Source organism: Schistocerca serialis, chromosome 1 (genome assembly GCF_023864345.2).
Source record: "Schistocerca serialis cubense isolate TAMUIC-IGC-003099 chromosome 1, iqSchSeri2.2, whole genome shotgun sequence".
Taxonomy (NCBI): Eukaryota; Metazoa; Arthropoda; class Insecta; order Orthoptera; family Acrididae; genus Schistocerca; species Schistocerca serialis.
Window position 1 is genome coordinate 828,309,449 of NC_064638.1, and position 23,571 is coordinate 828,333,019.

At 42.2% G+C, this 23,571-nt stretch overlaps 1 protein-coding gene across 10 annotated transcripts in view; it reads left to right on the forward strand.

The window, feature by feature from the left end:
* The window catches only part of LOC126484627 (glutamate-gated chloride channel), a 724,772-nt gene that overhangs the window by 556,914 nt on the left and 144,287 nt on the right, over positions 1-23,571 (forward strand). For 4 of the 10 annotated variants that reach the window (XM_050108244.1, XM_050108280.1, XM_050108217.1 and 1 more), the window contains one exon: positions 397-527. In XM_050108244.1, coding sequence (XP_049964201.1) covers positions 397-527 — 131 coding nt within the window. Of the gene's footprint in view, positions 1-396; positions 528-10,089; positions 10,158-15,158; positions 15,227-23,571 lie in introns of all 10 variants that reach the window. The other 6 variants (XM_050108252.1, XM_050108259.1, XM_050108232.1 and 3 more) reach the window with 5 other exon arrangements.

The window sequence follows — 23,571 nt, forward strand, 5'->3', positions numbered from 1 at the left end:
TGCCCAGCACACCTGTGCAAAACTTCATCGAATTTTCACTGTTGTTTCCATTTCGCGACCTATTGAACCTTACTTTTCGAACAGCCGTCGTAGGAAGAATTTACTAAACTGTTTCCTACTGAGATCCTTGAAAGATCATTCTTAGGCCAGCTGAGTTCTTTCCTGTTGAACGAAATTACTTATTTTTTGGACTACTATGATCTGTTATACCGAGTATAATCATAGACGCCTAATTCAGTATTAGTGTAGGAAGAGACATTGTGTGTTTTGTGTGTGTGTGTGTGTGTGTGTGTGTGTGTGTGTGTGTGTGTGTGTGTGCAGCTGTGACCAAGAATGAATGAGTGAGTATGTGAGAGAGAGACAGCCGAGCATGGTTGGTATCGTGATGGGAGGCAGGGCGCGTTTGTGTGTCAGGTGCACGCAGCAGAAGATGAACTTCCGCGAGAAGGAGAAACAGGTGCTGGACCAGATCCTGGGGCCAGGTCGCTACGACGCTCGCATCCGGCCGTCGGGGATCAACGGCACAGGTGGGTGTGTGCGCAGAGCAGCCGGCCTAGCCGCAGGCGCAAACTTCACAAAAAGACATAACACATAACTAAAAGCACACAAAAATATGAAATTAACGTTCATACTGTATACTGAGGCTCAATACGTCAGTAAGCATGCTTCACTATGCTCACGCTCTTCCATTTCTGTGGGTGTAGCGATAGACAGCAGCTATCCTTGCAATCAGAAGTCAGGGGTAGAACAAGCCGTTAACATCAAGAAAAAATAGACTTTTTCAGAGCAAAGTAATGAAGGCGAGAGATACCTAAATTGGTACGCATGTAATGACAACGGGGACGCGCACATTTACATTGTGTCTCAAAAACCTGAATTCAAATTGGTCGCATTAGCTGACGGCTGAAACAAATGCGTGAGAGTATTAGTACCGCAAATGAAAAATTACTTTGCTTTCGATGTAAAGAACAGCCATTATTTTCCGTGAATATATAAAATCTGTTAAAATGGTAATTTGTTCTACATTTCTGTTTTTAAGGCCACCCCTTCTACTAATTAACGTGCCACCATTTATTTGTAACACTCCTCTTCGTTTCCTTCCCTGCAGTATCTTAAATTGTGATTACGTAATAATTGCGAGTAATATTTCCACGTAATACTTCCAACACGTATCCTCTGAATTCTGTCAACCTACCTAATTCCATGCGGAATTTTTCCTTGACTGAAACTGTTGTGTGAAATAACCTGACTGTCAGCGATACTTCGAATAAGATCATTTTTGGCCTAGGAAGTTACATCTTGCATCTGCTGTAAACTCTTACTTCTGTTTCAAATACTATTGTTTCCCACATTTTCTGTCCTATAACGATAATGTTTATTTCTTCTGTAAACATGTCACACGTCACTGAATTCGCTTTCGGCATATCTGTTGCATAGTTCCCTATCCACCATCCGGATTCAGGTTGTTTGTGGTTTGCATAAATCATTCGGTATAAATACTGGGAACGTTCCTTTGGAAAGGACACGGCCGATTCCTTCCCTCACCGTTCCTCAATCTGAGTTGTCTTTTATGTTCTCGTCGTCGACGGGATGTTAAAGTATGATCTTACTTCCTTCTTTCTTATATGCTCACCACTCTGGAGACATCTACTTTACGTTATTACTGAGAATATGGTAAAATTTCTCTGAACATCCTTTGAGTCATGAATTTATGATTGGAAATAGAAGTAAGATTCCTACGTCCGTTCTATTCCCTTGAGCTTCGCGCCAACTGCCGTCTTTCGGGTGCCGTACGGAGGGGCATGGAGCCAGCACACAGCTCTCCCAGCCGTTGACTGATTTCTTGGCTACGAAGCCATTACTTTTCACTCAAGTAACTTCTCAGTTGGCATCACGAGACCGGGAATCGGACCCGGATCCTCGGCATAGAAATGAGACGCACGCACCACTCAGCTACGGAGGTGGACTTCTTCCAGTTTAAGGATAAGAAAAATTATTCTGTTCCGCTCAGTATACTGTCGTAGGTCGAAGTAATACTTTGTCTTTTAGGGGTTGTTAGCACAGATTTCGTTAAAATTGAGTCAAAGATATTTTCGAAGTGTACGGATTCCAAACAAAACAGTGATTCGCATTCATTGCTCCTTTCTGTTTATCGCTCACCACTTGCAAGTGGTTCATTATGCGGCAGCGACTTCCTCCGCCTTATTAAAATCCACCCTAGTGATTTTCCATAGAGTTGATAAAAAGTTAAATGAATATCTTGTCCGTTACGGAGAGTATCTGTACGTTAGTCGTTTCTTTATGTCATGTCTATTTCATTTCTCGTGATTCAGAATAATAATATATTGTTCTTCTCCTTAACTATACTAACGTATGGCCACTATCATTCCTGGTATCACATGCTTCCATTGAAAAATACTTCCTGAGTTTTTGTCTTAATTTCGAATTTAAATCTCCCATTATCTTGTAGTGGCGTTTACAATATATTACCAATTACTCACAGTAAAGTCGTCCTACTCATCGGAATATGGTACGTTGTTGCGTAGACCTAAAAAGATTTCAATGTAGAATCTTCATTCACAGTTTTAAAACAAGATTCCGAACGTACTTCGCTATCTGAAATATTGCTTTTAATTTTAGCGCTTATAATAAACCAAACATGGGAATTCCCTTCCTACTCGGATCCTCTGTAGTTAAAGCTATGTTCCCATTTCTTGCTGTTCGGACTTTGTTTCTACGCCGCACAACTGATACACCGGATTGATCCAATGTAACCTTATTTAACTCTTCTTCCAACTCTAGTAACCTTCCTTGGAATTCTAAAGTTCTTTCTCCCTAAATGAGTATTAGTGGAGGCAGTTAGTAATGTAGGGTCCGTGTTATTGTCTGTAGAGCCAAACGTCGAGTAGCAGGGTGCTGGCGACCAAATACTTGGACGTGCTTCTCGGTCTGAAACTAATGAATTTTCTGGCTCCACTACCCCAAGTATTATGTCAACTGGGCTGAAGTACGTGACAGGAAGACCTCTGACAACACTACACGTGGTATGTCAGTCTTCCAGGAACCGTAGACAGTAAAAAGTGCTGAACCTCGGGAGAGGTGTACTCTTAATAGTCTCAGCCTCGTTCGGAATGCTTCCGAATCTCCTGACCAATCGTCAGCAATGAGTGTCTCTAGTCACTCTTGTCAAATGGCAGGAAAGTCGGTGTTTGTGCTAACCATAATACATTTAGCCATAAACCTCAACGTAAGCGTACTAATACAGCGATCTTTCTTGGCTACTTCTGCACGTTAAGAGAGTATAGTTAAGCATGCTTTGCGTTTTATGAGCTGAGTATGTGACACATATTAAATGAATACCTAGGTTTATTATGTCCTGTTCAAATACTTTGTCTTCTGCAGGCATTTTCTAAACGGGGACACATGCTGTATTGCAATGACGATATTTTGTCTATTCGACAGGCGGCAGTTTTTGCGTCAGTTATTTCCCTTATCAGTAATGATGTCTATCGAAGACATAATTTAATGAATGACACTACAAAGTGCTTCCCTTAGTCACAACTGTAAGCTTTTCATAGATGATTAAAAAATGCTTACGTCGTAGCCACCAGCTTTTAATTATGTGCTCCTAAAATGTTCTGTTATCTGACAAAACGTAATTAAAAAGCCACCAGAACAGTTGTAGCACACTTCATTATCTACAACCTCTTCAGTTCGAAAATGATTAACAGAGAAGTCTAGAACGATTTTTACTTGTTCACTATTCCACTTATTATTCTTATTTGTATTGCAATTTTTACTGAAGTGTGTTGCACACGAGTTTCTAGCTAAGAACATCTACCTATAATTCTAGGAGTAACAGATAAAATATGAGTTACATGTGCATTAATCACAAAAGCACACAGAATGAAAAGTGATTTAGTTTTTTACTGTTCCCTGTTCACTTTATTGAGGACGTTCCTCACCAGCTAACTTTCTTTCCTAAAGATCATTCTGGAATAATCTAGTTTACATAATGTTAGTTAATCGTGTCAATCATTATTTTTCAATCGCTCATAAAGTGTGCAGCTGACTGTAGTAGATTTGAACTGTCGTGTGTTGCATAACTGTAACGATTAGTATATATTTCTTTCCTGTGCACTAATTGTGTGTGATAACTTAGTTGTCTTTTGTAGGAAACGGGGATCATTTTCCGCAGCACTGGCATGATGAAGCAGTCACCGACACCTTAGCTGATACAGTAATTAGTTCTAAGCAATGCGTTGCAGGACAACCACCTCTCTTCGAGCGACCTGTTCCTTTCTGTCGCTACTCAATAAGCGCCGAGACTTAAGACAAAGAAGGAAATAACTGGGGCGCTATTCGCAAGCGAAGAATGCATTTCTGGAGCAGGCTGTTTATCGATTCGCTTGAGCAAAACAACTTCCACGTTAGCGGGGGAGCGGAATAGACGAATTACACCGATGCGATGATAAATGAAGGAAATGGAGCGGATATCAATACATCTAAAAGAGGCAGACTGGAAATAGCGTATTACTGACTAACTGCCGTTGAAATGGAATGGAAATGACGTCCCATCTGTGTTACAGTCCCACCGGTAAAGAGCTCCCACACACTGAATGGGATCCTCGACTGCTTATTTTTCTTCTTTCAGTGTTCGGTATAAAGAAACTTTTTTATGATTGACGAATCTTAATTTTTTTTCTCAGAATAACCATTGTAGTATTTGGTCGCAACTTATAAACTGATTATTTCTTGGCAGATACTGTCTGAGAAAATATTTTAACATTTAACATCAAGTACCATTGCGGAAACTTATCACAAGATTATGGAAAAAAAATCAGAAACTTTTCATTCTCCAAATCAGTAAATCATTCTTCGCTTATAATTTGTAATTTATCGGTGAAGCTCTGGTAATTTCGTTTAGGGCAAACAAAACTGATGTAAAGGTAATTACACTGCAGTTAGTCGTTGCAGTCACATTACCAATACATACCTATTTGTGTGTAGAACTTAATGTCTTTCGTTGACGCATTTTTCAGACAGGAACTGACGGATGGCGCGCTAGTGACTAGGAAAAACACAACCATGAAGACAGTTCACTGTGAAATTGATCAGCTCGCTTTACTTTCCAGGAAACCTTGTTACCGCTTCTGGTACACTCTTGTGATCATATGGAAACAGACCGCATCAAAGAGTCTCAGACCAGACGTCTGCACCGCAGGGTACATTTACTATCAACTGCGGAACGCTTGTGGTCACACAAACCTTCAAACAGACTCACAGATGATTCTTATAGCTTAACTGGCGATCCCAAAACGTAAATAAACGACTGTCGATCACAGTGAGCTCCCGGGAACAGATAAATGTGAGGAATGTTGGATTTTCTTGCTGCGTAATTGTATGAGAGTGAAAATTATTCCATTCCATTGTGGCAGAGTGCTACAGCAACCAGTTTCGTTTTGTATCATAATAAAAACAGTCTTGGTTCCGAAATTATTTAATGTCATTAACTGACACTAATTAATTTCGCAACAAAAGACTGTTTATATTCTAAAATGTACGAGAGTAGTTTCATAAGCTTGGTACTTGATATTGAAATTAATGAATCAGTTAATAGACAATTTTATCTAATAATAGTGTTCATCGATAGCTATACTCTCAGCAGATCGAGTTTTCAATGTTTTATCCTACCAGAAAACTAGGTTTCGTCGTTCAGTAAGCTAATCCGTTATTGGAAGCGATCAGTACACCGTCAGATAAAAGTATCTTCTCATTACGAAATGTTTTCTAGTTTGATAAATGGAAAAATATTACTGGGATTAATGGAGAAGGTTAGAGGCTGCACTTTCGCTATAATGAGTTCTGTTTTATGGCTTTTTGCCTTTGTCGAGGATATATTTTAAGACTATACACATAAAATCCAAAACAAACTACAGCCACAAATTTTCTGTCGAAGGATCGAGTTCGCATTTTTCGATCTGATCTCACCAGTCTTCATCTGTAATTTTGATAGCAGATTAAACACTGCGATATGTTGAAGTTTCTTTCACAATCACGAATATTCGCAAAAGTGCTGGAGAATATGCTAAACAATTTCCAAGTGCTTCACTGAAATTCTCTTGGTTTTTATTCTTGGTACCTACCATTACCCACGGGAAATTTCTTTTACAGTTTCTCCTGCAGCGTGTACAATAAACATCATTCAGTTAAAATACCTGAATCATTACGTATATAGCACACCGACGCGATTTTTTATCGGCATACCATGAAATTTCAAAGAGGCTTCTCAAATGTGTATGCGAACCACACACTCCCTTCTAAATTCTCTGCAAGCATGCGCAATCTGATTGAACATAAATATGCACTTTTAATGTCCTTTGCAGTTCATGTGATACTGATATAAACTGGTTTCATGTGTGTTGCACTTACAGGGTTTAAATTAAAATTCTCAGACGGCATGAAATCCATTTTTCCACTTTGTACACTATACGTTTATCAGGTGGGAGAAAACAAAGGATAGTTATTTCGATCTTCAGTAAAGATTTTGAAGCATTACACTCATACCACTTTAGAAAATTTGCCACACTTTCATAGAAATTTACGTGAATTACCAAACTGCCCGCGTACCATTTGTTACATTTTTAGGCACATTTAAAATGGTAAATGGGATGAAATAGAGCGTACAATGGAATATACTGCCTTGTGTTTTGCACCAAAGATCCTGTGGCAATGCGTGTGACGTTCACGTTCGGGAGGATCACATACCTCTAAAATATTCACGGTTCGTGTGATGGTTTTGATTCTACGAGTACCTCTAGGACCTTCTAAACTGGATGGTTGAATTAGTTGTGAGGCCCACTATAGTGTTCAAATCAATGTCGATGGCTGTGACTGCTCTGCGTATTAAAAGATATGCAGACGTTTCGTGTGGCAGAGCTACAACCGAAGAGCGGTTGTTGTCCTGCAACGTTCTGAAGCGCCGTGCGTATGTGCGTACTGTACTGTGTTTGTGCTTGTGAGCGCGTCTGGGAGTGTGTACGTGTGTGTGCCAGCGTAGAGGAGGCGCCCGCTCGTCTCAAGTCACGACGGGAAGAGGCAAAGCTTTACGGGACAAGACTGCATGTCGTCAGCACACGCCTGCAGCTCTCAGCCGTCGCCATCCTCCCAACAATTAACGGCGTAGTTGACTCTGCTGAGTCAAGCACACCAGCAGTTTCTCAAAACGCAGATTGTTTTGCCAGTCCTTGCGTGATAACTGTGTCTTCAGTAGTCTATGGTACTGTTAATTCAGTCACACTTTACTTCATCGCCTTTGAAACTATTTCACTGTGTTTCCTGTTGGGACACAGTAAAACAGAAAATTACGAGAAATTTGGTCAGGTATTCCTAATTTACAGTAAGTTTACATCTAGTTACGGTATTGAAACTCACGCTACGATATTGATCAGCAGCCATATAAACTTACAAGGACACCGTACGAGCATCATTCCGCCCATCTGAATCCTATTGACAGGCAGTGTAGGGAACGTCTAGAACGTCAACATACGATGGAACTCTCAATCTTTTTCGAGAAAATCGGCTTTGAACATTTTATGTATGCTTACAAGCTTCGTACGGTCACCAGTATTCAAGCATTCCGCAGCCAAGCGAGTGAGAGTTTATTTCCATACTCTCGATGTCTGTGGGTCGAATCTCGCTTCCGGTACTCTTTTATTATTTCATTCACATGTAATTCTAATAACAAATATGCGTGGTACACCTCGAAATTGTATGATGACACAGCATCACTTTCAAGCGTAAACCAAATTTGTTTTGCCGTAGACACATTGAAAAAATCATGCACATGCAAAGATTCAGTGTTCATTACACATGCTGTATGTTGCAATAATTATTGTTTCCCATGTTTCTATGATCAGTATCATCCTGATTCTCACAGTGTTCCAAAGTTACACATTCTACTTGCTACAAATGTAGATAAAATAAAATATATTTGAATGGCCGTACTGATTTGATTGAAATTTCTTGTGTAAACATTTTTTCCCAGTCTCATTACGAAATTTGTTTTCCTCTTTTCAGGCTAAAGATTGCGGAAATAATAATGAATCATTCACTACTAAACAGCCTGTACAGTCATAGTAATTACGCGCAAAAAAAAAAAAAAAAAAAAAGAAATAAGTGTGGGCAGGGATCACGCGCTCCTGGAGCTAACCGCTTAACACGCTCATCTGCAGACTTCTTAAGTACTAGCGACAATGTAAAATATATAACTACCTGTAAAATGTTTAAACTCGACTTTTTCAAAAAATGGTTCAAATGGCTCTGAGCACTATGGGACTCAACTGCTGAGGTCATTAGTCCCCTAGAACTTAGAACTAGTTAAACCTAACTAACCTAAGGACATCACAAACATCCATGCCCGAGGCAGGAATCGAACCTGCGACCGTAGCGGTCTTGCGGTTCCAGACTGCAGCGCCTTTAACCGCACGGCCACTTCGGCCGGCTCGACTTTTTCAAAAAGGCTTGAGAGTTGCGTATGTTGAAGTAGCAGTCATGCCCTACAAATCCTGTCAATATGGATCAAATCGGCGAGGGAAAAGTTCGTACGGTCCTCTTGTTAGCAAGAAGTACGCGGATATTTGAAATTTCTTGTTCACTTATACAAGGCGGCGTACTCGAATAAAACTACGGACCTTGGATAGTGTTTGTAATTTTCATCATGACATTAATGAATCAGATGAAGATGAACTGTCTGGCCTGGAACTAAAGTGGTCTAACGTACAAATATCAATGCAGAGTATCATCTACAAAGCAAAACATATGTGAATTTTAAACGGGAGTTAACAAAACCGAGGCTCTTGCAAACAGAGATGTCACGTAGTTTACGCATCTTGAAACTGATCATTTCTGTCACTGAACTGTCTCAAAGATTCTACATAGGTCACACTAGTCTACGTCATTCAGTAATAATTTTATATTCTACGAAATTTAATAAGGTAAATATCAAGAAATTTTATGATTTTTTTTTTTGCTTTTATATTATGTATTTTTACTGCTTGGACCACACAGATGATGTACGACTTAATAGGATCGCTTTTCTTAAAGAACGTTGCTGTGCGTGGAGTTATTCATTTTATATGTCATTGTATTAATCATATTATGTTACCTAGAGATTTTGATGATGAAAGAACTAAATTTCGGCACAATAAACGGTAGCAACATGATACGAGTAATATCAGGTAATGACTGCGTGACGATACGTGTGAGAGTTGTTTGAAGGCACAGAGACAGGCACATTGCAAGGACTGACTCTCCCCTTTAGACCGAACACTCACCGAGCACTGTGCATGTTAGAACGGTTGCCGGCTTCACAGAAGAGAGCAGGCACAGTGGCTGGCATTCTTGGTCGCTTTGTTTCCAATTTCAGGCATCGAGACGGAGCCAATTGCTGTATTTTGTTAATCCAGTTATAAAAAATGTTATTTTATGCAGAATGCAAAATATAAAGATACTACAATTTATTTAAAAAAGATTATTGATGTAAGTGATGCTTTCGTAACTTACCACTTATAGTTTCTTGACTAAGTCGAATGTATTGGCTAATGAATCGAAATGTAAAGTAAGGCAAGATCTAATGTGATAAGCATTCTTATATATATCGCTTTTGTTTGTCATAACACAACTTTCAGTACTTACAGTTCAGAACAAAGTAGACGCCTTCTACACGTCGGTACACACTCAGTTTCTTGTGGCTTTCCTGTCAACCAGTCGCTGTCCATGCCTCTGATGTATTTATACAGCTGAAGTTTTTGTTGTGTACATTTCCGTTCCTTTGATTTAGCGCCGGTGTGAAGCCTGGAGCGCTCTGTTTGTGTATGTTGTCAATGGTACTTTTTACGTTGACTTTTAAGTTTATTTGCTGACATGCAGCACTTATTGTGAACACTCCCCCGCTGCTTCCTCTCGCATAAGATCCCAGTACTCCACGCCCACTCCCCTGCCACGCTTTAAACAAACAAAACTCCTTCGACGAACATAAGAAAAATATGAGTTTTACCAATTTTGTTTTTTACCGTCTACCACCTCTAGATGGCCCAGCAATCGTACGAGTTAACCTCTTTGTGCGAAGCATTGCAACAATTAGTGACATCAAGATGGTAAGTGTGGCTGAAGCCGAAAGAAGAGGCATAATATTGTGTTTTTGCTGGTGGCCAAAAGATTATACAAAAGATTTTAAGAACAAACAAAGGCTAGCATTCTTCAGCATTTTGTTTTGAACACAAAACCAGATCACATTACGAATTTCCCCCCCGATTGAGAGTCTGATGCCAAGGATGTCAGCCCAGCCCCCTGACAGAAGCCTCAGAGAGCGTGGGTAATGTATGCTACCAGTTTCTTTGGAGAGTCTGCCACCGCTCGAGCGTAACTAGTACTGGATTATTTCCTTTGCATTTCTCTTAGTTTTTTTATGGTTTTGTTTAGTGGCGAGCAGTAAGACGCAGCAGAGCAGACTTTGTGTTTTCTTTGATGCAAGCCAAGCCACGCAGCCATGTGATGACACGCCCAGCCCAGCCCGGCAGCCGGCAGAGCGCTAGCTGTAGCACCCACACCCACACCCACACCCACACGCGTTAGCGTTAGCGATAGTGTGATAGCGGCAGGTACTGGTACTACTACTACTACTTCTACTACTTACTGTATACAGGCGCACAGGCGCCGCCGCGCCCGCTCCGCTCCCTCTAGTCTTGCGTCACCAACCACAAACGTACAGCGCGTGCAGCTGCTCTCGAGTTCCAGGTTTTGCTGACTACGCGTAAAACTACTGAACTGAAGAAAAAATGGCCTATCTCATCAGCTGGCAACCATAGCGACCGCACTGAACCGGTGCTTCCAGTACAGAGTAATCCCTTGTACTCTTATTACACTCATACGTTTACAAACAAATCCAAATCATCTGGTTAACATTGTCTATAAGCCACGATCAGTGAGTAATGGTCGCCTACATCTTCATCATTCATCAGTATATTTGTCGTCTTATTTTTATTTCTATTGTATCTTCAAGGTTCAACTAATAACAGTAAAAATAATTTCATACTTGCTGTACTCATTTCGTCGAAGATGGCTTTGCCATTTTGACACCAAGATATTAATTTCTTTAACTGGAGCAATACCGTCTTTCGCATTTGAATGGCCAACATGTCCAATTCGGATTATATGGACTGTTGTCCAAGAAGTGTTGTTTCAAGCTGTTTTAGTCTTTCAGTCCCGTACGACTTGTTGAGAATATTTCCGATGTAGGATACACAAAAAGGAGAAACACTATTTCTTACAATGCATTCGAAAACTCCCCTTGTCTCGATATTTCGTTACTTATCAGTGTCCCACCAAACAATTCGCGTGTTAATGGAGAACACGGAGGTTTATATTACCTTCCTGAGAAATAGCACTACTTACCTGCAGCAGTTTGGGAGACTGAAGATCATCTGCACCAGGGTGGCCTCAGTGGGATGTTGTGAAAGTTTCATTTGTTTACGAGTCTGTCGTTTAAGAAAATGCTTAACTTCAGTTAGCTCAAGACGGGTGTTTTAGTCTTTAAGACCTTTAGATCACAGTAAACAAAGAGAAATCCGTGTCTTAATCCTTTCCAGTTAGTTTCAGCTCCTTGCACATGAAAACTGGAGTAACACGAACTTTTCATACTTCCTTTCAGCTACCATACTATTCTTATTAATATACTGAACAGTCGATGTTTGATAGATTGTGATCGTTGTGCTTGGGAAGTCCTCGGGAATGCGAGTGACAGTTGTCATAGCATACCGGTGTCAGAGAAGTCTTACCCTGATTACAAATATTCATAAGGCATAGAATATCACACATAGACAATATTTTGAATTGCGTGTGACATATTCAAGTTTTTGTGTACATGCATATTTACTATTATGTTATGTCTACAATCATTTCTGGGAAGATAGATCGGATGTGGTGGTTCCATCAATTTGCCTCCGCGAACACTGGACATAATACCACCTGGTTTCTTTGTTTGGGATTATGTCGTGGACCAGATTTAGGAAGCACCAATGAACGACATCGCAACATTACGGCGCAGAATTACTGACGTCATGACATCCGTCCGCACGAAATGTCGACCATCGCACGGATGGGATTCAAATGATTCAAATGGCTCTGAGCACTATGGGACTTAACTTCCGAGGTCATCAGTTCCCTAGAACTTAGAACGACTTACACCTAACTAACCTAAGGACATCACACACATCCATGCCCGGGACAGGATTCGAACCTGCGACCGTAGCGGTCGCGCGGTTCCAGACGGTAGCCCCTAGAACCGCTCTGCCACCCCGGCCGGCCACGGATTGGATTCAAATATCCCCAGGATATCCTTTGGGCAGCGAAACTAGGACACATCGAAATGCATTAATTGTTTGTACACAGAAACTTGAATATGTTACCTGCACTTCAATATGAAAGACGTGAGTCATACTTTCTACCTTACGAATGTTTGTAATCAGGGAAAGACCTCTGGGACACCTCGTCTATTTAAGACTGCGTGTCTTCTCCGTGATAATAAAGTGCCGAGTTTTCCACTGACTCATCGTCAGCTTACTTCTTATAAATGGTTGAACAGTCTATTTGATTCAGGATTGGCCCGCATCTCGTGGTAGTGCGGTAGCGTTCTCGCTTCCCACGCCCGGGTTCCCGGGTTCGATTCCCGGCGGGGTCAGGGATTTTCTCTGCCTCGTGATGGCTGGGTGTTGTGTGATGTCCTTAGGTTAGTTAGGTTTAAGTAGTTCTAAGTTCTAGGGGACTGATGACCATAGATGTTAAGTCCCATAGTGCTCAGAGCCATTTGATTCAGGATTGGGATCTGACATCACAACACTGTAGCTGAAATATAGTGTTAATCTGTTGTTCCTCCACAGAGAACCATACTGCAGTTACAGCACCGATGTGACCTATGGAATTAAATACATGCACTGGGCATACCAACTGCAATCTCGCCAAATTTAATCTTTCCTTTCGTGTATGGAGCTGATGGAACCTATTGGTCATATGTACTCCTACAAATCTCTCACTTCTCCTGTGCCGACCACTTTATGGTGTTAGCGATTACTATGGTTCTCCAGTACCTGAATTCACACGTGTTTTCCACTTCTTACACAGGAGTGCGTCCGGATTCTGGATACCTTATTACGAACAATACCTAGGGATGTCTGTTGCGTGATGTTCATACGTACTCTGTAACGTCAAATCTGTCGTGATGCAGAAGTTAAAGCACCAAGATCGTAATTGGCGACCAAATTACTGCTGGCCACCCTGATACGGATTTTCTGAGGTTTCTGTAAGTCACTTGAAACGAATACCGCTAAGCTTTCTTTTAAAGGTGTCAGTGTCTACCCTGTTCTTCCAGGAGTGCTAGTCCCGCGCGGTACGTAGAACTGTGAAATTTGGAAAGTGGGAAACAGGGGGCTACCGGCGGAAGTACAGCTGTGAGAGTGGGTCGAGAATCGTGCCTGGATAGATCTACATCTACATCTACATTTATACTCCGCAAGCCACCCAACGGTGCGTGGCGGAGGGCACTTTACGTGCCATTATTATTACCTCCCTTTCCTGTTCCAGTCGCATATGGTTCGCAGGAAGAACGATTGCCGGAAAGCCTCCGTGCGAACTCGAATCTCTCTACTTTTACATTCGTGATCTCCTCGGGAGGTATAAGTAGGGGGAAGCAATATATTCGATACCTCATCCAGAAACGCACCCTCTCGCAACCTGGACAGCAAGCTACACCGCGATGCAGAGAGCCTCTCTTGCAGAGTCTGCCACTTGAGTTTGCTAAACATCTCCGTAACGCTACCACGCTTACCAAATAACCCTGTGACGAAACGCGCCGCTCTTCTTTGGATCTTCTCTATCTCCTCTGTCAGCCCGACCTAGTACGGATCACACACTGATGAGCAGTACTCAAGTATACGTCGAACGAGTGTTTTGTAAGCCACCTCCTTTGTTGATGGGCTACATTTTCTAAGGACTCTCCCAATGAATCTCAACCTGGTACCCGCCTTACCAAAAATGAATTTTATATGATCATTCCACTTCAAATCGTTCCGCACGCATACTCCCAGATATTTTAACAGAAGTAGCCGCTAACAGTGTTTGTTCCGCTGTCATATAATCATACAATAAAGGATCCTCCTTTCTATGTATTCGCAATACATTACATTTGTCTACGTCAAGTATCAGTTGCTACTCCCTGCACCAAGTGCCTATCCGCTGCAGATCTTCCTGCATTTCGCTGCAATTTTCTAATGCTGCAACTTCTCTGTATACCACAGCATCATTCGCGAAAAGCCGCACGGAACTTCCGACACTATCTAATAGGTCATTTATATATATTGTGAAAAGCAATGGTCCCATAGCACTCCCCTGTGGCACGTCAGAGGTTACTTTAACGTCTGTAGACGTTTCTCCATCGAGTCGGTTAGAGTAATTTGCTGGCGAAAGGCAAAAGTTCCGGATTCGAGTCCCGGTCCAACACACAGGTTTAATCTGCCAGGAAGTTGCAACCCTATTCTCATCTGCCTCAACTAGTGATCCGTCACCAAAGACCTCGCTTTTCACAAGACGTCAGAACTTTTGCCCTTCTTTCTCTCTGAAGTATCGAAACGTAATTTCACGGGGCAGTTGTTTGTTTGCAGACACAAACTTACTATCATACGGTTACTCTACACGGCAGGGAATAAACCATAACAGCTAACACAAGCGTTATAGGACATAGGTTTTCCGTTTACTAGAATGTTACTTGGAAATGAAAGCGACTATCCATATCTTTATCAGTAAGACATTCCTTGCAACCCGCGACGTGTACAGGCTGTAGCCCCGAAACGAGCCGCTGCGCTGTGGTCTGAGCTAGAGGCCTCGCGGCGAGGGAGCGCGGCGCGGCAGCGCCTGTGCGGCCGCCACTGCACGTGGAGTGCCGCACCCCACACCCCTGTTGTCTGTCGTCCCGGGGCCCCGCAGCATGTGTCTGCTGCAGCTGCTTCTCCACCCTTCAGTAGCTTCACCTGGTTGTCATTACTTGTGCCGTGTCCGACGGCCATGGCGATTCGTATTAACCGTGTGATTTCTTTCCCACGTCTCAGATGGCCCAGCAACAGTACGTGTCAACATATTTGTGAGAAGTATCTCAAAAATTGATGACGTTACAATGGTAAGTCGTCTCAGAGGAGACTTCTCCCCTCATGTTAGTTACGAGTTGTTAACACTTTCCATTAGCTCGGATTAGTTACTCACATAAAAATCAACACTTTTGATTCCTATTTCTACCTTCCATAATCCGTTAAGTCCGAGCCGCTTTCGTAGATGTTTTGTCTTCGGTCTGAGTAAAAATGGATTTTCGTCTAATTACCTTGCAGAGCGATGTAATAGCCTCTGACAAAGGTTTTCGAAATAAATCAGTTCTCCGAAGCGGTTTGCTAAATGTAAAAAAAAGTCTTCAGCTTTCGGTTAATTACTAGTGTACGTCGCTTTGTAAGCTAATGGCGAATATTTAAATTTGTTTTGCATGTGACAGTAGCTCATGCCACAGCATAATAGGCGTATGCGGCTATTTGTAATAAGCGGCCGTTTTCAGATTGCTTTCCGACTTGCGCAAGCGAAAAATGAGATTTTTTTGCGCTTATACGCTGATGCTAAGAACAAGAAAATATTCACTGACTGCAGAAGAGCTTTTTTAATTATAATAATTCAGAGATTTTTCTCTTCGCTTATCAAATAAAACGACTGTTCAGCTTATTGATAGTGAAATATTCAGAAATATTTAACTGCCAATGTTTCTGTAAGACTGCTTACATGGGTACAAAACACATAATACAACACTACAGTTTATGACATCCATGTTCGCGATCGTCGCTAATTTAACGATGAACAGTAATAAATTAGATGCGGTTTGTATATTTATAAACAATGTCAACCAAAGAAAGAAAATGTCATTTAAGTTTGAATATTCTGTACCGAAACCACGCCGTAATGAAAAGTAAAAACATTGTCTGATCACATTGAGGTTGTTCGGGGATGTCGACTTAGCTTTCTGATCCACAGGATCTATAACTCCAGGCCATACTAGAGTAATGTTATTGAGAATGTCAGATATGTTTTATGTCACTGTACACTGTAGCCGTATTTAAATAGACCAAATAGATAAGTTACTCATCCCTTTCAACAAAATTTCTTTAATGTTATAACAACAGCGCAAAATTGTGGCGAACTGAACGACTGAGAAAGGAAATATACAGTGTGGTCCATTGAACGTGACCGGGCCAAATATCTCACGAAATAAGCGTCAAACGAAAAAAATACAAAGAATGAAACTTGTGTAGCTTGAAGGGGGAAACCAGATAGCACTATGTTTGGCCCGCTAGATGGCGCCCCCATAGGTCAAACGGATATCAACTGCGTTTTTCTAATTAGGAACCCCCATTTTTTATTACATATTCGTGTAGTACGTAAAGAAATATGACTGTTTTAGTTGGACCACTTTCTTCGCTTTGTGGCAGGTGCCACTGTAATAGTCACAAACATATGGGTCACAATTTTAGACGAACAGTTCGCAACAGGTAGGTTTTTTAAATTAAAATACAGAACATCGGTACGTTTGAACATTTCATTTCGGTTGTTTCAATGTGATACATGTACCTTTGTGAATTTATCATTTCTGAGAACGCATGCTGTTGCAGCGTGATTACCTGCAAATACCACATTAATGCAATAAATGCTCAGAATGATGTCCGTCAACCTTAATGCATTTGGCAATACGTGTAACAACATTCCTCTCAATAGCGAGTAGTTCGCCTTCCGTAATGTTCGCATATGCATTGACAATGCGCTGACGCATGTTGTCAGGCGTTGTCGGTGGATCCCGATAGCAAATATCCTTCAACTTTCCCCACAGAAAGAAGTCCGGGGACGTCAAATCTGGTGAACGTGCGGGCCATGGTATGGTGCTTCGACGAACAATCCACCTGTCATGAAATATGCTATTCAGTACCGCTTCAACCGCACGCGAGCTATGTGCTGGACATCCATCATGTTGGAAGTTGATCGCCATTCGCTCATGCAGTGAAACATCTTGTAGTAACATCAGTAGAACATTACGTAGGAAATCAGCATACATTGCACCATTTAGATTGCCATCGATAAAATGGGGGCCAATTATCCTTCCTCCCATAATGCCTGACCATACATTAAACCGCCAAGGTCGCTGATGCTCCACTTGTCGCAGCCATCGTGTATTTTCCGTTGCCCAATAGTGCATATTATGGCGGTTTACATTACCGCTGTTGGTTGACGCTTCGTCGCTAAATAGGACGCGTGCAAAAAATCTGTCATTGCCCCGTAATTTCTCTTGTGCCCAGTGGCAGAACTGTACAAGACGTTCAAAGTCGTTGGCATGCAATTCCTGATGCATAGAAATATGGTACGGATGCAATCGATATTTATGTAGCATTCTCAACACCGATGTTTTTGAGATTCCCGATTCTCGCGCAATTTGTCTGCTACTGATGTGCGAATTAGCCGCGACAGCAGCTAAAACACCTACTTGGGCATCATCATTTGTTGCAGGTCGTGGTTGACGTTCCACATGTGGCTGAACACTTCCTGTTTCCTTAAATAACGTAACTATCTGGCGAATGGTCCGGACACTTGGATGATGTCGTCCAGGATACCGACCAGCATACATGGCACACGCCCGTTGGGCATTTTGATCACAATAGCCATACATCAACACGATATCGACCTTTTCAGCAGTTGGTAAACGGTCCATTTTAACATGGGTAATGTATCACGAAGCTAATACCGTCCGCACTGGCGGAATGTTACGTGATACCACGTACTTATACGTTTGTGACTATTACAGCACGACCTATCACAAAGCGAAAAAAGTAGTCCAACTAAAACATTCATATTTCTTTACTTACTACACGAATATGTAATAATAGAATGGGGGTTCCTAATTAAATAACCGCAGTTGATATCCGTTTGACCTATGGCAGCACCATCTATCGGGCCAACCATAGCACCATCTGGTTTCCCCCTTCAAGCTAGACGAGTTTCGTCCTTTATAGTTTTTTCGTTTGATGCTTATTTCGTGAGATATTTGGCCCGGTCACTATCAATGGACCAGCCTGTATGTAACAGGATCAAATTAAGATAAAGACTCCACCGGTTCGCTCTGTAGGTATTGTTTATTTCAAGAAACGGTCGAAAATTGTGACTGCTGTAATCGCACAGGGTGCACCAGAAAACTCTAACGATTGTGTCTGTGACGATATCTACTACAAGCTGGTCAGTTACGATCTATACATAACTCAAATCAATTAGAACTATTACAAAACATATAAACTCCGTATTGAGACATTATTTCACGCCGAACCGTAGACCAGTACTTAACACTGAGAACCACAGCAATAAATTAATCGATACTCCAGAATGTAAACATAAATAAACGATGTTGCCGAGATAACGAAGCAAATCGGGCACGGTCCGAGTCCATAACACAGTATTAACGAAAAGTTGAAGCGTTGTACGGACAACCTTGGTTTTTTTAGGTTGTTTACGACACATGTTTAAGTATGGTCACACTACCCTGAGGTGACAAGAGTCATGGGATAGCGATATGCACGTATACAGATGAGGGTCGTATCTTGAACGCAAGGTATAAAAGGGCAGTGCCTTGGAGGAGCTGTCATTTGTAGTCACGTGATTGATGTGGAAATTTTCCAGACGTTATTATGACCGCCTGACGGGAATTAACAGACTTAGTACGCGGTATGGTAGTTGGAACTCGCAAATCATTAGATAATTCAATAGTCCGCAATCCACAGTCTCGTTACCTTTTTTTATTTCTTTATTTTGGCTTTGGGTTACAAGGACCATGCAGCCAACAAAGGTTGTAAAGTGCTAAAGAAACATAACCGCAAAAAATAGAAGAGCACAAAATTACAAAGTTAATATATAAACACACCTTTAAAGTAAAATAAAAGCGTAATTAGACAAACACCAAACTGCCGACGACAGTGATGGCAGCGACATTGGCGCAGAAATACAGAAAGTACTGTACAGCAACATATGACAAACATACATATACTCTTACAGAAAAGACGAAACATTAAAGAGCAAACACCGTGCATCATACAGCCAGGCGTACTTAAAATAAAAGAAAAACCCAAACTGACAAACGCAATATAACCAACAGCGAGTATAATTAGTTCCAGTTGAATAGTGACATAAAATGCGGAACAGACCAATAGTGAAAATGTAATATACAAATCAGGTATTACCTCTCACCACGGACAACGCAATGACCGACGGCCTTCACTTAACGACCGAGAGCAGTGGCGTTTGTGTAGAGTTGTCGCTGCTAATAGACAAGCAACACTGCGTGAAACATCCGCAGAAATCAATGTGGAACGTACGATGAACGTATCCGTTAGGAAAGTCTGGCGAAATTTGGCGTTAATGCAGTGTGGCAGCAGATGATCGAAGCGAGTGCCTTTGTGGCATCGCCTGCAGAGCCTCTCCTGGGCACGTGACCACATCGGTTGGACCCTAGGCGACTGGAAAATCGTGGCCTGGTCAGATGAGTCCCGATGTCAATTGGTAAGTACTGATGGTAGGGTTCGAGTCTGGCGCAGACCCCACGAAGCCATGGATCCAAGTTGTCAACAAGGCATTGCGTAAGCTGATGGTGGCTCCATAATAGCGTGGGCTGTGTTTACATGAAATGGACTGGCTCCTCCTGATGTTAGGCTACTTTGAGACCGTTTCTAGCCATTTATCGACGTCATGTCCTCAAACAACGATTGATTTATAATCGACAATGCGGCATGTTACCAGACCACAATTGTGCGGGACTGGTTTTAAGAACATTCTGGACAATTTGAACGAATAGTTTTCCACCCAGATAGCCCAACATGAATGCATAGAACAGTTATGGAACGTAACAGAGAGATCAGTTTGTGCACAAAATCCTGCCCTGCCAACATTTCGCAATTATGGACCGCTATAGAGGCAGCATGGCTCAATATTTCTGCAGGAGACTTCCAACGATTTGTTGAGTCCATTCCACGTTGAGCTGCTCCACTACGCCGGGAAAAAGGAGGTTAGACACGATATTAGGAGGTATCCCATGACTTCTTTCATCTCAGTGTAGTTCTCCATCATTCTATTGGACTTGTAATAAACAAAACGACCGTGAAACACGTGAACACTCTGCAGAAAATTTCTGTTCCAACATAAGGTTACGTTATAATATGGAAATATGAATGACTACGGCCATAGAAATCAAACAACGCAAAATCCAGGATAAAAGATGGTTGTAGAGCGTACGCTAGGAAAAGAAGAATAACAAAATTTTAAACACGGCTGAACCAGCAACTGTTGAAAATCTTCACGGTAAATGATAACAGCCAAACAGTTGCAGGATAAAGATTTATTGAAATCCTTGACCACTGTTTCGGTACATCTACATATACCTTCATCAGAAGCAAAAATACACCTGATCAGGAAGACACCTTTGTTAGCAAAAAACTTAGCAACATAACTGAGATAGAAGGAAATAAAGACAAACATTTATAGCTTTAAGTAACAATGAAAATTACCAAAGTATTACCAGCACAAAAACTTTTAGACACTTACTAAAATCACATCCTCCAGTGGAGATGCATAGAAAAATCGTGCCAAAGGCGTCGTCAGTAGTTAAAATACTACCTCCATCCGTACAGCATAATTATGAAGAGATGGTAGATGCGAACACGGCATACTATCAGTACTTAACCTGTGAACTAGCGTGAAGAGGGTGTGGGAGGACTAGGACAGACAGTTTCACCGAGAGAGGGCACTTGTGGTATGCGCGAGACACACTCGCACATTAAAACCCGGGATACATTCCCATGCGCGTCAAAATTTTAAAGGTTGTGCTAATTCAAACCCTCTATGTTAATAATAAAACATATCAGACCAATTAAAAGACCTACGTACAATAGATAATATGAACACCAATTTGCTGTGTCCTAGTGTCAGGCAGGTGAAGCCTGCGCTAAGGAACATATCCAACGAGAGAGGGCACTAGTGCTATGCGCGAGACTTTCACGCCAATTAAAGACTAGGTACATACTAGCAAAAACGAACAAAATGTTGTAGTAAATCGAAACCATTTGTTGTCATGAATAAAAAACATAACAGAATCATTTAAACCACGCTTTTGGCACGATTGTTTTATGCATCTCCAGTGGAGGATGTGATTTTAGTAAGTGACTAAAAGTTTTTGTGCTTGTAATACTTTGGTAATTTTCATCGTTACTTAAAGCTGTAAGTGTTTCTTCTTCTTCTTCTTCTTCTTCTTCTGTATACGGCGGACATGCCGCCGCCTCCACCCCCCCTCCCCCCCCGTCCACCTTCTCCAGTACGCCGATGACACCGCCTTCCTTGCCCACGCCCCCAGCCTGCAACGCTCCCAACACCTTCTCCAACCCCATCCGTACCGGATCACCACTTGGTGCAACCAGTGGTTGCTCAGTGTCAATCCTTCCAAGACGCAGGCGATCATTGTAGGCAAAACCACCCCTTCCTTCCGTCTCCTCGACTTCTGTATCACCATTTATGGCCGTCCTATCACCCTCACCCCCACCCTCAAGTACCTTGGCGTCACCCTTGACCGTCGCCTCTCCTGGACCCACCCATCTCCGGACAATCCAAGCCAAGGCACGCTCCCGCCTTCGTCTCCTCAAGCTCCTTTCTGGCCGCACATGGGGTCTGGACCCCTCCACCATCATCCACACCTATAAATCCCTCATCCGCCCTATCCTCTGCTACGCCCATTCTGTATGGATCTCCACCCCTCCAACCTTTTACAAATCCCTTCAAGTCCTAGAACACCATGCGCTTCGCCTCGCCTATCGCATCTGTCTTCCCTCCCCGACGCAGATCCTGTATGACCTTATTCCTTTCCCACACTTCCTCCTTTTCCTCGAACGGATACGGAACCTCTACACCTCCCGTAAACTTGATCCCCCTCACCCGCTTGTCTCTCCCATCCTTTCCTACCCCCGTATGCTGCCGCGCCTGTATTCCCACGTCCCACCTGCTCTCCATCTCTCCACTCTCCATACCCTCGCCCAAGGTGGCTTCCACTAACTCCCCCTCCCTGATGATGCCCTCATCTCCTCCATCTACCCCTCCTACCAACTTTGATCCTCCCCTTTCACAGCCTGTGTTTTTTGCTTAGGGCGCCCTCTCTCCCTTCTCTCGCTCCTCCCTTCCTCCTCCCCTCCTCCCCCCAGGCTTCTCCTACCCCCCACCTTCTTTCCTGCCCCTCCCATCTCCTCTGCCACTGGCATCTACACGCTCCCCCTCTCCCTCCTCCCCCACCTTTTCCTCTTTTGGCAGGTCCCCGGACTCGCACACGTTAAGTGAACATTCGCGCGCCGGAGAACGTCGCTAGTGTTTTGCGTGTGCCATCGTGTTAGTGATTCAGTATTTCGTCATTTGTGCTCCTTCGTTCACGTGTGCCATTTCTGTCGTCTCTGTTAGTGCCCGAGTGCTGAACGTTTTTCTTTGGACGCTGCACTTATGAACGACTTCATGTATTTTTAACTTTGTGTGTCTACTGTTGTCCATTCACCGTGTTGTTTCGTTTTTCGATGTCTCCACTTGTAATAAATGTATTATCTGTGGCCGAAGAGCGGCGTAGTATTGCCCGCTGCCAGCCTACCTTTGTATAAGGTGTCAAAATAACAATAAAGGAAAAAAAACTTCTATCTCTGTTATGTTGCTAAGTTTTTTGCTAATGAAGGTGTCTTCCTGTTCAGGTGTATTTTTGCTTCTGATGAAGATATATTTAGATATACCGAAACCGTGGTCATGGATTTCAATAAATATTTATCCTGCAACTGTTTGGCTGTTATCATTTACCGTGAAAAGAAGAACAATCTGTAATAAGAGACAATATTCCATTGTAACGTAGATAGAATATTTGACATAAAGTAAACATATTTGTAGTTACATAGTAATGTTTCATCGGAAACCAAGGGTTCCTTACAGACGAATAGTCAACATCCTCGAATAACATTTCACAGTGATTCTTGAAGTTTTCCCGGCGGACATAATGTTCCATCATCTTTCGGGCGTGCACTCGGGACAGCGACAATCTTCTTGCGATATATCGGCTAGAAACCTCCCAGCCATCTTCAAGGCGAGTCGGAGACTGAGTTCATAGCGTTTTCGCGTGCCTATTTATACGGAGAGTCACGTGATACAAAGCTGCTGAGGACTGAAAGCGTGCGCGTCAAAGATATCAAAGTCGCCATTACTGCGCTAGTCATAGATAAGATGTATATAGCAAAGATAAACATATAAGCGCAGATAGCAAACAAAATAGCGCTGCTGCGAATCCACCGTGCTTTTAAATAAATAATTAATCTTTAAAAGTGGTAACATCTGTCGGAAGTGAAGATGCAGAAATTATTTCCGAACGAAGGTGTGAAATAAGCGGTTTCC